The sequence below is a fragment of the Aotus nancymaae genome, unplaced genomic scaffold (assembly GCF_030222135.1).
Source record: "Aotus nancymaae isolate 86718 unplaced genomic scaffold, 86718_ANA_hifiasm-v0.15.2.pri h1tg000004l, whole genome shotgun sequence".
Lineage (NCBI taxonomy): Eukaryota > Metazoa > Chordata > Mammalia > Primates > Aotidae > Aotus > Aotus nancymaae.
Genome location: NW_026988415.1, coordinates 40,624,470 through 40,640,747, shown reverse-complemented (window position 1 = coordinate 40,640,747; position 16,278 = coordinate 40,624,470). Strand labels below are relative to the sequence as shown.

The window sequence follows — 16,278 nt, the reverse complement described above, 5'->3', positions numbered from 1 at the left end:
AGTTATCATGTTATTAAGGGCACCTTGCCACTTTATGTTTTTCAGTGGGAGAGTGGTTCTGGGCCACCTTATTGGGATAAATAAGTTTAAGAACCCTTGCAGGTATATGGGTTGAAATGTGAGAATATATACTATATGTTGGGAGTATTCGACTTATGGGTCTAAGAGCCTGGATGTAAGAAATAAGGAAGCAGTGATTTATGGCCAGGAGTTCATGGTATCGTAAGTAGACAAATAGACTAAACCAATTTTGTTTCATATATATATATGTACTATACATTTTTTAAAGTGTATAGCTTTTAAGATTAGTAAAATAGCTACACATTTTAAAGTCCTTGCTTTATAAAGCCTTTTTATTATTTTTTAAATTAATACATCATATCATGTGGAGTGCCCATAAACTGTTTTTTAAATTCAAAAGGGGTTCTTACCCTTGAATAAACTGAAAACTACTGATATAGAGGATTTAAAAATCTTTAGTATGATAGGAAAGATGGTACAAGACTGTATGAAAACAATGGAGGGGGGCTTAGCAGTACTCATGTGTAAAATCACTTGCCTACACATAGATTAATAGGTTATTTAGAAATGATGATACTTTAGGGACAATGAACGGTACAGATCCTACAAAGCCTCCCCACAAAACAACATATTATCTGGTCTGTCACAGAAACTAAAATTCTTATATTATTCTTCCCTTTGGATTAGAAGCCATGCATTAATATGCAAATACTATTTAGAAGACTATCATCATCTACTAATTATGAATTAGTAATAAATAAGTACATTAGCTTGCACTCACTGAGTCCTAAAGGAACAGGGCATAAGGCAAGTACATGTGTTCTGATCAGAATACTAATACATTAATTAATGAGTAAACTAATTATAACTTGGAATAGAAATCCTATCATCAGTGAAGGGAGTATAGATTTTGGTAGGGTAAGAAGGAAGTGTCAAGACTGGGAAAAATTGAGGACACTGGGGTAATGTGGTCATGCATTGTCAATGGAGGAGAGGAAACACAGAAAGAAACACTGAAAATATATTTTCCGTTCCTTCTCTTGTTCTCACATGCTGTGGAGAAATCAAAGGACTATATCTAAATTAGAGAGGTTATAGGTAGTCTCTAGTGAACTGAGGAGCAACTGAGTAATCATCTGGATGAAATTACTTACTGGGAAAGGTGATGAAAGCCTGGCCCCTCATTCGTCCAGTCATCATTCGGAATTGAATTGGAGGTCCTTTTTTCTCCTGGAACCGAGCGAACAATGACACAAGATCTCTTTCAGTCACCCGAGGGCTAAGGTTCTTCAGGTATAACACCTAAAACAAATTGAGGATCAACCAAAATATCATATAAAGGAGGTAAGGCAACTCTTTTCTATTTTTTTTTTTTTTTTTTTTTTGAGACAGAGTTTCACTCTGTCACCCAGGCTGGAGTGCAGTGGTGTAATCTCGGCTCATTGCAACCTCTGCCTCCCGGTTTCAAGTGATTCTCATGCCTCAGCCTCCCAAGTAGCTGGGATTACAGTCATGCACCACCACACCTGGCTAATTTTTGTATTTTTAGTAGAGATGTATTAATTTAAAAAATAATCTCGGCTCATTGCAACCTCTGCCTCCCGGTTTCAAGTGATTCTCATGCCTCAGCCTCCCAAGTAGCCGGGATTACAGTCATGTACCACCACACCTGGCTAATTTTTGTATTTTTAGTAGAGATGTATTAATTTAAAAAATAATGTTTACCATATTGGCCAGGGTGGTCTTGAACTCCCAACCCCAGGTGATCCAACCGCTTTGGTCACCCAAAGTGCTGGGATTATAGGCATGGGCCACCATGCCCAGCCATAAGGCAACTCTTTCATTATGATTAGAATTAGTTTCACATAAAAATGGTGGGTTGAACACATTCATTTAATTTCATTCCATCCAGAAAACTCTCTAAAACTATGGGAACCTTGTTTTGTTGTTTTTTTCAGAGAGAGTCTCACTCTGCCAGCCAGGCTTGAGTGCAGTGACATGATTTGGGCTCACTGCAACCTCTGCCTCCCAGGTTCAAGCAATTCTCTGCCTCAGCCTCCCGATAGCTGGGATTACAGGCACCCACCACTATGCCCAGCTAATTTTTGTATTTTTAGAGATGGGGTTTCACCATCTTGGCCAGGCTTGTCTTGAGCTCCTGACCTCGTGATCCACCCACCTTAGCCTCCCAAAATGCTGGGATTACAGGCGTGAGCCACCATGCCCGGCTACTATGGGAACTTAAAAAAACAAAAAAACACAAACCAACAAGGTCAGAAGGAACAAGAAAAGGAGAGAACAGCAATAATAGTCTGGAAGATGAAAAACTGGATGAGCAGGAACCAACTCAGCACACTGAAGAAAGCTGAATTTTAAGGTGGTAGTGGAGAAAGACAAGAACCCACTTGTCACCACTTAAGAATCCTGAAATAGTTCCCGAACTGACTATTTCACTTACCTTCAGAAATAAATGTGAAAGGCTGGAGTTAAAATAAGGCAGCTGGGTTGAAGGCTGTCTAAAAGCCAATTTGATCTTTAAATACCCTCCCTCACAATATACTATGGGGTAAAAGAAAACTTGCCAATCCTGGTAGAATACTTGAGGCTTATTGTCAGAAGACAAGGAATGCCATACATAGTTGAAGATCTGAATACTGTTTCTGAAAACAAGGAGACTAAGAGAAAGAATGCATACTAAATGTTGAGGTCCTCCCAGACGTTGCTATTTGGCTCCTAGAATGCTGGTAGTACCCTCCTAACAAAGAGTTTGGAACAGTCTTCTCTGGGAAAACTGGTAAGTCCTAGGAGGAAAGATATAAAAATACTGACTTGGGATGAGGAATTTCTCCAACAAATGGCCCAGCCAGGCCACTTTAAAGTGAAGCTCAAAGTCAACAAGTGCCACTTGTGTGCTTAGAGATTCTAATTTGCTTTTTGGTCCCTACCTATAAAGTTGGGCATGGATTATCAGGCAACTTAGGAAATCCTCTAATGTGAAAGAGAGAGCACAACAAACATACAAAAAAGAAAAGAAATAGGAGGAAAAAACTTCAACGAACCAAAACTAATATCCCCAGAAAAATAAGATAAATTATTCTACCTATTAGGCATGGGAGGGTAGGTGTGGTGGCTCACCCCTGTAATCCCAGTGCTTTGGGAGGCTGAGGTGGAAGTATCGCTTGAGTCCAGGAGTTTGAGATCAGTTTGGGCAACACAGTGAGACCCTGTCTCTACAAAACAGACAGGGTGGCACGTGCTACTTGTAAGCAAGTAGCACGTGCCACCACAACTGGCCAACTTTATAAGTCTCAGCTATTTGGGAGGCTGAGGCAGGAGGATTACTGGAGCTCAGGAGTTTGAGGCTGTAGTGAATTATGATCACACCACACCATCACACTCAAGCCTGGGCAACAGAGTGAGACGTGTCTCAAAAAAAAAAAACAAAAAAAAAAACAACAAATCAAGAGAAGTAAAATGAGCTCTTATATGTGACTGAACTTAAGATGTTATCAGCTTCAAACAGATTGCTTTACCATGCCCTATACCTATAGGAGATATACAGAGGAAAATGAGAAATATATGAAAGTATGTCACTACCAAAAAACTCAATGAACCATAAAGGAAGACAGCTGACAGAGACACAAAAGAGCTAAAAGAGAGACAGAAAACAATGAATAAATGGTAATAGTAAGTCATTTGCTAGCAATAGTTACGTTAAATATTAATAAACTCCCCAAAGACAGAGTACCTGAATGGATAAACAAGATCCAACTACATGCTAGCTATTCTATGAGGCCAGGATTACCCTGAAACCAACCCAGACAAAAACACTATAAGAAAAATACAGACCAATATCCTTAATAAACAGATGTAAAAATCCTCAACAAAATATTACCAAACCAAATTCAATAGCACATTAAGAAGATTATACACCATAACCAAGGGGGATTTATCCCTGGGATGCAAGGATGAATCAATATACAAACATTGATCAATATCACATATTAACAGAAAAAAATAAAAATTATATGATCATCTCAATAGATGCAGACAAAGTATTTGATAAAATTCAACATTGTTTCATGATGAAGACACTCAACTACTAATAAAATGAAACTACCGCAACATAATAAAGGCCATATATGTAAAGTCCACAGCTAACACAATATTCAGTACTAAAAAACTGAAAGCTTTTCCTCCAAGATCAGGAACAAGGCATGGATGCCTACTCTCACCACTTCTATTCATCATAGTACGGGAAGTTCTCGCCAGAGCAAATAGGCAAGAAACAGAAGTAAAACGCATCCAAATCAGAAAGAAAGAAGTAAAATTATCTCTGTTCAGAGTTGAAATGATCATACATGTAGAAAACACTAAAGACTCAACAACAACAAAAAATTAGACATCATACTGAACAGAGAGAAGCTGAAAGCTTTTCCTCTAAGAACTGGCAAAAGACAACAATGCTCACTCTCACTACTCTTATTCAACACAGTAGTGGAAGTCCTAGCCAGAACAATTAGATAAAGGAAAGACATAAAAGGCATCCAAAGCACAAAGGAGGAAGTCAAATTATCCCTGTTTGTAGACAACATGATCTTATATACAGAAAAAACAAAAACAAAAAACAAAAAAAAACCTAAGAGACTCTACCAAAAAGCTCTTAGAACAGATACACAAATTCTGTACAGTTGCAGAATACAAAATCAACATACAAAAATCAGTAGCGTTTCTATACATGAACTGCGAACTAGCTGAAAAAGAAATCAAGAAGGCAATATTTATAATAGCTACAAAAAGCAAAATAAAATACCTAGAAATAAATTCAATCAAGGAGGTGAAAGGCCTCTACAAGAAAAACTACAAAACATTGGTGAAAGAAAGTGAAGAGGATACAGACAGAAAAATCAGTTGTGGTTTCTATACACTACTAATGAACAATATGAAGAGAAAATTAAGAAAGTTATCCCATTTACAACACTTTTGAAAAGAATAAAATACTGAACAAAGGACTTAACCAAGGAGGTGAAAGACTTGTACTGTGAAAACCACAAATGTTGCTGAAAGAAATTAAAAAAGACACAAACAAATGAAAATATATCCTGTGTTCATGGATTAGAAGACTTAGTATTAATATATCCATACTATCCAAAGCAGTCTACAGATTCAATGCAATCTCTATCAAAGTCCCAATGGCAATTTTTACACAAATAGAAAAAACAATCCTCAAATTCATATAGAACCACAGATGATACCAAATAACCACAACAATCTTGGGAAAGAACAAAGCTAGAGGCCACACACTTCCTTATTTCACAATATATTACAAAGCTACAGTAATCAAAACAGTATGGTATTGGCATAAAAACTGGACAAACAGGTCAATGGAACCAATTTGAGAGCCTAGAAATAAACCCATGAAGCTACAGTCAACTCATCTTCCACAAGTGTGCCAAGAATACAACATGAGAAAAAGATAATCTCTCTTTAACAAAATGTCGAGAAGACAGCCACATGCTAAATAACGAAATTGGACCCTTATCTTATGCCATACACAAAAATCAATTCAAAATGGACTAAAGGTTTAAATATAAGACCTAAGACTGTAAAACTCCTAGAAGAAAACATGGAGGAAAAGCTTCTTCACATTAGTTTTGGCAGTGATTTCTTTGATATGACACCAAAAACACATGCAACAAAAACAGAAATAGATAAGTGGGACTACATCAAACTAAAAAGCCCTGCACAGCAAAGGAAACAATAAATAGAGTGAAAAGGCAATTTATGGAGTAACAGAAAATATTTGCAAGTCATATTTAATATTTAAAATATCTAAGGAACTCTACAACTTGATGGCAAGGAAACAACATGGTTAACATATGGCAAAAGACTTAAATAGACATTTCTCCAAAGAAGAAATACAAATAGCCAACAGATACATGAAAAGATGTTCAATATTACTAATTAACAGAGAAATGCCAATGAAAAACACAATGAGATACCATATACCTATTAGGACAGCCATTTTCAAAAAAACAGAAAATTACAAATGTTGGCAAGGATATGAAGAAGTTGGAACCCTTGTGCACTGTTGGTGGGAATGTAAAGTGGTAGTGGTACAGCTGCTATGAAGAACAGTATGGAAGTTCCTCTAGAAATAAAAACTACAACTACCATACAATCCAACAATCTCATTTCTAGGTATTAAGAGCTAAAAGTAGCATCTCAAAGAGATATATGCACTCTGATGTTCACCCCAGCATTATTCACAATACCAACAGGTAGAAAAACCTAAATGTCCATTGACTGATGAATAGATAAAGAAAATGTGGCATATAAATACAATGGAATATTATGCAGTCTTAAAAATGTAGGAAATCCTATATGTCATTATGCTATAACATGAATGAAACTTGAGGACTATAGGCTAAGTGAAATAAGCCAGTCACAGGACAAATATCGTATGATTCCACTTACTGAAGTATCTAAAGAAGTAAAACAGAAAGTAGAATGGTAGTCACCAGGACTGGGGGAAGGAGGAAATGGGGAGTTGCTGTTCAATAGGTATAAAGTTTTAGTCATGCAAGATGAAAAAGTTCTATAGCTTTGCTGTACAACATTGTGCTTATTGTTGACCACATTGTATTGTACAACTGAATTCAGACAGAAGCAGCAAAAGCAAAGAACAACAAAATATAATCCACTTAAATGACTTAAGTGCTGAAAGTTATAAATAAATGTATTAAATATTGTTAACAAGTGGTAGAATCTTTATGTCCCAAAATCTTTAAAACCTGGATATTAACATATTTAGCATTTTTGTATTTTCATATCTTAAAGACAAGGGCATAGAATAACTGACTTGCCTATGCTCTCAAATACTAATCATGAAAACACCAAATCAAATAACCACAGAAAGGGGTATGTGAAAACAAACTTCAAGTTTCTCATCAATTAGGAAAGACCCATACTAAGACTGTTCCCGTTTATATGAATATTTTTAAAAAATAAAGAGGAGGACTTCTGGTTGAGGTGGCTCTGTCAGTTCTTGCTAGGATACATTCCCTCTGCATATATACATACATAAGTGCAGACTTGTATATATGTATGAATGTATCCACAACATACATAACACACACACACACACACACACACACACACACACACACACACACAGAGCTAGGTTCAAAAACAAGATAAACATAGCTGTGAAACAGAAAAACAGAGCCTCCATGTGATAATAGAGCATAAAGCTCTTCCTGGTATCCCTATGCAGTATATGGTATTATTTTACAGGTTTTCAACTTTATAAAATATAGTCCTTTATATAAACAATATGCATTCTTCTATATAGAGCTACATTCTTAAAAACTCTTTTAAAACGGACTTTAATTTTAGAACAGTTTTGGATTTATAGAAAAATTGAGAATACAGAGAACTCCCATCTACCCCACGGTTTTCCCTGTTATTAATATCTTACATTAATATGATATATTTGTTACAATTAATGAACCAGTACTGATACATAATTATTAACTAAAGTCCATAGTTTAGATTTCCTTAGTTTTTACCTAATGTCCTTTTACTGTTTCAGGATCTAGGTTACATTAGATTTAGACTGGGGTTACGGATTATTGAGAGGAAAACTACACAGGAGAAGTACAGTTTTGATCATGCAATATTAAGCATACATGCAATCAATATGATTAATCAATATGATTAACAACTGTTGATGTTGGCCTTAATCACCTGGCTTAGGTAATGTTTGTCAGGTTTCTTCTTGCAAAGTTACTTTTTTCCTGCTTTCCCATCCTATACTCTTTTGGAAAGAAGTCATTAGGAGCAGCTCAAAACTAAGGAATGGGGAGTTATGCTCGCCCTCCTTGAGGTAGAGTATCTACATAAATTGTATGAAATTTTTTTTTCATGGGAGGTGTATATTTCTTTTCCTCTATATATTTGTTTACTCAGTCACTTATATCATTTGGACTCATAGATGTTTATTCTATACATTGGATTATCCAACATTATTTTAGTTTGTTGCACAAATTCTTCCAGCTTTAGTCATTGGAAGCTCTTTCATTAGCACTTCCTTACTTTCTAGCACTACAAGATGTGCAAGGCTTATTTTTTGTATATTTCCTGCCCCAGTATTAGAAGCAGCCATTTCTCTAAAGAGCCCTTGTTCATTTTATTAGAGAATCGTATTAGAAACCAAGATATGGATACTGAGCAAGCTCACTGCTACTGGGGTGTCCTTTCATTTGGGTCCTTTCAGCTCACAGAACAAAAAAAAAAAACATGTTTATACTAATCCATGTATATAAAAACACATATAAATATTTCTATATGTAACCACTTGTATCTATATTAAGTTAAACATGAGTTCATCCTGATGTCTCCAACTGTAAATTATCACATGGATCATTCCAGCTTCCTCCCTTTACTTATCTGCGATTGCAATAGTGAGAAACCTGGCTCCCACCATCTGCCATCCATTTACTTAATTGTTCCATTCTATTATGCATGTATAACAGTATCAGAATTGTTACTCCCCAAGTAACCAGTACCCTCCATGGGACATAACCATATCAACAAGGCTACCGTGCTTATGTGAAGTTCCATTTGCTTTTAGTCTTTCAGACTCCACATATTTCCAAAGATGCTTAGTCCAGCATCTTTTCCCCAATCCTTTCAATGAGGTTGCTTTATATATTTGTAATACAGTTAGACTCTCTTCTCACTGTCTGCATTCTTTCCTAGGGTCCCTCAACCTCCTAAATGAGTTTTTAACATTCGTATACATTAAGTGTCATCCTTTGTGCTATGTAGTTTAATGAGTTTTGACAAATAGATGTCTTGCCTCTACAATTACAGTATTCTACAGAATAATTTGACTGTCCTAAAAATTCCGTTTTCATCTATTCCTCCCTTCTCTATTCCCCTCAAACCCTTGGCAGGCATTTATCATCTTACTGTCTACAGCTTTCCCTCTTCCAGAATATCATATAATGAAATCATACAATATGTAGTCTTTCCATACTAGCTTCTTTCAGCTATTAGTATGTATCTAAAGTTCCTCTATGTCTTTTTGTGGCTTGACAGTGCATTTCTTTTTATTGCTGAATGATACTCCATGGTATAGATCTGCCACAGGTGAATGTATTCATTAACTTATTGGAAGACATCTTGACTGCTTCCAGTTTTTGGCAATACGAATAAAGCTACTACGAACATTCACATGGCAGTTTTTGTTGAACACAGGCTTTTCAAATCAGTAAGTAGGAGTGTAGTAGTTGGACTGTTGGTAAAACAATGTTCAGCTTTGTAAGAGGTGGCCAACCTGTCTTCCAAAAACGTTGTAGTCCCACCAGCAATGAATGAGTCCCAGCCTTCATTACCATGAAATATATCCATATAAAAAAACTGCAGACAGGCACGGTAGCTCATGCCTGGGATTCCAGCACTTTGGGAGGCCAAGGCGGGCAAATCACTTGAGGTCAGAAGTTCAAGACCAGCCTGGCCAACATGGCGAAACTCCATCTCTACTAAAAGTATAAAATTAGCCGGGCGTGGTGGCTCGCACCTGTAGTCCCAGCTACTTGGGAAGCTGAGGCAGGAGAATTGCTTGAACCCGGGAGGTGGAGGTTGCAGTGAGCTGAGATCACACCACTGCACTCCAGCATGGGTGACAGAGCGCGAGACTCCATCCCAAAAAACTAAACAAAACAAAACTGCACGTGTATCTTCTGCAACTATAATTTCTTAAAAAGTTCCTGTTGTTCTGCATCCTGAACAGGATTTGGTATTGTCAGATTTATGGTGGACTTTAGCCATTTCTAGTAGGTGTGTAGTGGCATTTCATATTTTTCAACTCTGATGACAAAGACGAGCTTCTTTTTGCATGCTTACTTTCCATGTATATATGTTCTTTGGTGAGGTGTCTGTTCTTAGTTTTTACCCATTTTTAAATTGAGCTGTATTAACATTGTTGAGTTTTGGTAATTCTTTGTGTACTTTGAATGCAAGTCTTTTATTAGATATGCATTTTGCAAATATTTTTCTAGTCTGTGGCTTCTCTTTTGATTCTCTTAAAAGTGCCTTTCATATAGCAGAAGTTTACAATTTTAATAAAATCTGACTTATCAATTGTTCCTTACATAAATTGTACTTTTGGTGATATACCTGATAAATACATCATCAAACAGATTAATCTTCTTTCTTCTAGAAGTTTTATAGTATTGTGTTTTATATTTAGGTCTATGATCTATTTTGAGTTAATTTTTATGAAGGATGTAAGGTTTATATCTAGATTCATTTTTTTTTTACATGTGGATATTCAGTTGTTCTAGCACCATTTGTTGAAAAGAGTATTCTTTCTCCACTAAACTGTCTTTGATCCCTCGTCAAATATCAATTTACTATATTTATGTGGGTCTAATCCTTGGGTCTCTATTCTGCTCCATTGATCCATGTGTTTTTTTCCCCCATCAACACCATGCCATGCTACTTGATTATAGTAACTCTTGAAGTTGGGTAGTGCCAGTCCTCCAAATTTGTTCTTCTTCAGGAAGTGTGGTACATGTTCTGGGTCTTTTGTCTTTTCATATAAACTTAGAATCAGTTCCTAAATATCCACAAAATAGTGTACTGGGATTTCATTTGGGATTGTGTGGAATCTACAAATCAATTTGAGAAGACTGATATCTTAACGATATAAGTCTTTCAATCCAAGAACACAAAATGGCTGTTTATTTAGATCTTACTTAATTTTTCATCAGTTTTACACTTTCGTGCATATAGAACTTGTACATACTTTGTTAAATTTATATCTAAGTATTTCATTCCTTTTTGGTGCTATTATAAACAGTACTGTTTTTAATTTCAAATTCCAATTGTTCATTTCTGGTATAGAGGAAAACAATTGACTTTGGTGAATTAACCTTGTATCCTCCAAGCTATACTAATCTAGTTCCAAGAGTTGTTTGTTAGTTTGTTTTTTGGCCAATTCTTTGGGATTCTCTACGCAGACATACATGTTACTTGTGAACAAAGAAAGTTCTATTTTTTTTTCCTTCCCAATCTGTATACTTTTAATATCCTTTACTTGTTTTATTGATGTAGCTAGTACTTCTAGTACAATGTTGAAAAGCAGTGGGGAAAAGGGACATTTTTGCCTTATTTTTGATCAAAGCAGAAAGCATCCAGTTTCTATTAAGTATGATGTTAGCTGTGGGGTGTTGTAGATATTCTTTATCGTTTTTTTTCTTTTTTCATTGTACTGTCTTTATCTGGTTTTGGTACTAAGCTAAGGCTGGTCTCATAACATGAGTTAAGAAGTGTTCCCTCTTTTTTTTTTTCCTGAAAAAAGACTGTAAAAAAATGAATATTATTTTATATGCTTCAATTTTCACCCTTCTCTTAGCCATATCAATTGTACTTCTTTTTATAATGTTTTTAGTAATTGCCTTAGAGTTTGCAATATACATTTACAACTGATCTAAATCTACTCTCAAATAAAACTATACTACTTCCTCGATAGTGCAAATACCTTATAACAGAGACAGATTTGTATATATATATATATACTAATTCCTGCAACCAATCCCTTATAATATTGCTGTTACTCATTTCACTTATCCATCTGCTATAATATCTAACACATTCCTATTATTACTTTAAAAAGTTGTATTTTAGACTGTTTTAAAATGAGAAAATAAAAGATTTTATTTTACCTGAATGCATTGTCCTATGCTCTTCCTTTCTTTATGTAGATCTGAGTTTCTGACCTATATAATTTTGCTTATCTCTGGAGAACATTTTTTGAAAGCATTTTCTTCCTAAAAGGTGGGGTTTACTGGTGAAAAATTCCCTCAGTTTTGTTCGTCTGAGAAAGTCTTCATTAATTTTCCTTCATTTTTGAAGGATCATTTTTTTTTCCTGGATAAATAATTCTAGGTAGGTGTTTTCTTTTTTCTTATTGTACTTTAGGTTCTGGGGTACATGTGCAGATCTTGCAGGATTGTTGCATAGGTACACACATGGCAATGTGGTTTGCTGCCTCCATCCCCCCGTCACCTACATCTGGCATTTCTCCCCATGTCAACCCTCCCCAACCTCCCCACCTTCCCACTGTCCCTACCTTGGCACCCCCCAACAGAGAGTGTGTGATGCTCTCCTCACTGTGTCCATGTGTTCCCACTGTTCGACACCTGCCTATGAGTGAGAACATGCAGTATTTGATTTTCTGTTCTTGTATCAGTTTGCTGAGAATGATGGTTTTTGACACAAATATTTCACTCTACTCTCTTGCTCGCACAGTTCCGATGAGAACTTCTGATGTAATTCTTGTCTTTGTTTCTATATAGGTAAAGTGTTTCTTTTCTCTAGCTGTTTTTAAAATCTTTTCTTTGTTTTTCGGTAGTTTGAACATGATATGCTTAGGTGTAGTTTTGGTATTTATTAGTATTTGGTATTTATCATTCTTGGTGTTCTTGGAGCTTCCCAGATCTGTGGTTTGTTATCTGCTATTAATTTTGGAAAATCCTCAGTCATTATTACTTCAAATATTTCTTCTCCTTCTTTTTCTCCTTTTGGTATTCCAATAACATGTATGTTATACTCTGAAATTGTCCCATAGTTCTTGGATATTCTGTTCCTTTTTTTTTCAGTCTTTACTGATTCCTTCCTTGGCTGTTTCCAACTTACTGATGAGCCTGTCAAAGGCATTCTTTATTTGTTACAGTGTTGTTGATTTCCAGCAACTCCTTTTGATTCTTTCTTAGAGTTTCTCTCTGTTTACATTAGCCATCCACTCTTGCATGTTATCTACTTTCGTTCATAGCCTACTTAGTATATTAATCGTGGTTATTTTAAATTCCACATCTGATAATTCCAAAACCTGTGTCATATCTGAATTTGGTTCTCATGCTTGTTTTGTCTCCCCAGACTTTGTTTTATTTTTTTTTTGTTTAGCATACATTACAATTTTTTTTTTTTTTTAAACTGGACATGATCTATCAAGTAATAGGAACTGAGCCAAAGAGGCTGTTAGCATGAGGTTTTATGTTAATCTGGCCAGGAGTTGGGCTGTGCTTAATGTTTGCTGTAGCTGTAGGTATCAGAAGTTTTCATTTCTTCTAGTGTCTTTTTGTCTCCCTTGTTTCCTTTGGGCTTACAAAAAACAAACAAACAAACAAATCTCCTTAAATAGAGTCTGACCCTTGCAGGTCTTTCAGCTATAATCCATGGTTATTATACTGAAGCCCTGTTGATGTGGTAGCAAGGTGTGAAAAGTGAAGCATTCTCCACTCCTATGGTGAAGTCTCAATCTTTCAGTGTGCCTGTGTCTCCAGCCTGTAACCTTCACAAGCATTTCACAGCTTTTTTTTCTCTCTCTCTTAGATGAGACAGGAAAGCCAGAAGAGCCTGGAGTTGGATAAGGCTTTGGTAAAGTTTTCCTTGTGGGTTAGCCCTTTGCTAGGTAGATAGTTCTGGATACATTTAAAAATGATTGTGTTTCCTCTCTTCGAGCCAGAAACAAGAGATTTTTTTTTTTCTTAGCTCTTTACCTTGAACCTTGTAGGGTTCCTGGAAGTAAAAAAATCCTCTAAGATTGTGGCCCCTCAGAAGTTTTGTCATTCCCACACTAGTCTACACTCTACCTCCAGCAATTTGTCAAAGTTACCACCTAAGTGTTTCTACTAGTTTACAGCTCCAGTGCCTTTTGCTCTTGATAAGCAAATCTAGGATGTGATTTTGTGTAACCGTCTGTTTCTCCAGATTTCAGGGTTGCAGTTTGCCCTGTGACTTCAATTTTCTGCTGGGTCTAAGAAAAGTCATTGATTTTTAGTTTGTTCAGCTGTTTTTCTTATTGTAAGACAGGAGTGATGACTTCTAAGGACTTCACATGTTGAAGCTGAAACTAGAAATCTGCAACTAGTTATTTGTATTCAAAATTATGTTTGTGAGTTTCATCCATATTAATACCTATAATTCTATTTTATTCATTTTCTCTACTGTGTAGTATTCTAGTTTATAAACACACCATGTTTTACCAATACCCCTAATGAACATGAATGTTCCTCACAAACAATATTACAACAAGCAGAAGTGGTTGTATTCATTTATATTCCCCCAGAGGTAAATAAGCAGAAGTGGCTGTGTTCATTTATATTACCCTAGAGGTATATTAGAGTTCTTATTGTTTCTTTCTTTCTTTCTCTTTTTTTTTTTGAGACAGAGTCTCACTCTGTTACACAGGCTGGAGTACAGTGGCGTGATCGGCTCACTGCAACCTCCACCTCCTGGGTTCAAGAAATTCTCATGCCTCAGCCTCCTGAGTAGCTGAGATTACAAGTGTGTGCCATCACACACAGCTAATTTTTAGTATTCGTAGTACAGATGGGGTTTTGCCACCATGGCCAGGCGGATCTCAAACACCTGACCTCAGGTGATCCGCCAGCCTCGGCCTCCCAAAGTGCTGGGATTACATGGAGTTATTGTTTCATATGCTCACCAATACTTGGCATTGTCAGGTCTTTAAATATATGCCAGCATTCTAAGTACTAAATGTATATATCATAGTATAGATTTATTTTGCACTTTCTTGATTACTAATGAGATTTCTTAAGTTTATTGGCCATTGCTGTTTTTGCCTCTGTGAATTGCCTGTTATATCTGTTTTTATAAACATTTTTATTGTGCCGTTTGTATTTTTCTTACTGATTTGTAGGGAAGGATTTCCTTAAAATGACTCAAAAAGCACAAACCATTGAATAAAATACTGATAATCTGATAACATTAAAATGAAAGTCTTCTGCTCAACAAAAGACATCAGGAACAGTGTTAAAAGGTAAATCATCCACTGGGAGAAGATATTTGCTAAATAACAGAAAGGATTCGTATGCAGAATTTTAGAATAATCCTTATAAATAAATATGAAAAAACAAATATTTGGCAAAGGAATATAACAGGTAACTCACAGAAAGTTGCTGAAAGGTTAATAAATGTTAAGAATACATACATTACCTCACTGGAAATCAGAAACATGCAAATTAAAACGATGAGATAACTTTTCAAACTGATTAGGTTGGGAAAATAAAGAGTCTAATACTCCAAAGTTTTGGAAAGAATGGGAAGAGATCTCTGAAACCCTGTTCATTAGAAGTTGAGATATACATACCCTATATATCATAGTAATTCCACTCCCAGGTATATAACCTAGAACAATGACTTTTAAATTGTCACTCTCAGACCAGCACCATCAGAATCTCTTGGGAACTTGATGGAAATGCAAATTCTCAGGCATTTCTACTGAGTCAAAAATCTACTGAGTCAAAGATCTACTGAGTCAAAAATTCTGGGGGTGGAGACTAACAATCTGTGCTTTAATAAGCCCTCCAGGCAATTCTGATGCACACCAACATTTGAGAACCACTGTAATAGAGTGACACCTTCCCAACACTTTTGTTGAGATCTACAAGAAAAACTGCATTATTCATTGTGGCCCCACACACACATCTCACATATACACAAACACATATAATATAAAAGCTTTGAGAAACAGTAATTACCCTAACATACTGGTAAGTAATACTTTTTGATATGTTCTATTCTATTCCATTTCATTTAAAAAAAATCCCATTGGTTGTGACCTGCTATTTGTAACCTAAGTTTGAAAAATACTATTCTAGAAAAAGTCTGGCGTATGTGCAACAAGAGATATGTATAATAATACTTGTTGCAGAATTATCTGTAATGGCAAAATAACAGAAAGAACAAATCTTCAGGGAAACTGATAAATAAAATAAATTATGGTCTATTTCTACAATGGAATACTATATACTTCCTTGTATCTTTGGAAATAAATTTCAAAAACATTATGTATATTGAATCAAAAAAGTTGTAGAATAATAGAGTATGTCATCTATATAGTATTAGAACATATAAAACTATATGTTATTTGTGAATATACAGCTATGTAGTAAAAATATAAAAACATGCATAGGAATTATAAATAGCAAATTCAGGATAGTGGTTACATCTGGAAAGGTTACATATATAAAATTTGCTATTTATATATTTATTATTTATAAAATTATAAATAGCAAATTATAGATATTCCTGAAGACTTCCACATATCCCTTACATTGGTGAGGGATATGTGGAAGTCTTCAGGAATATCTATAATGCTTTATTTTTTAAATTAAGCAAATATGGAAAATATTAGGAACTGATAATGATTAATAAAGGTTG

At 35.5% G+C, this 16,278-nt stretch overlaps 1 protein-coding gene across 2 annotated transcripts in view; it reads right to left on the bottom strand.

Annotated features, from left to right (window-relative positions):
- RBM41 (RNA binding motif protein 41) overlaps positions 1-16,278 on the bottom strand; it is a 60,602-nt gene that overhangs the window by 12,424 nt on the left and 31,900 nt on the right. For both annotated transcript variants that reach the window (XM_012451680.3, XM_012451679.2), the window contains one exon: positions 1,176-1,323. In XM_012451680.3, the coding sequence (XP_012307103.1) occupies positions 1,176-1,323 (148 nt within the window). The remainder of the gene's footprint in view (positions 1-1,175; positions 1,324-16,278) is intronic.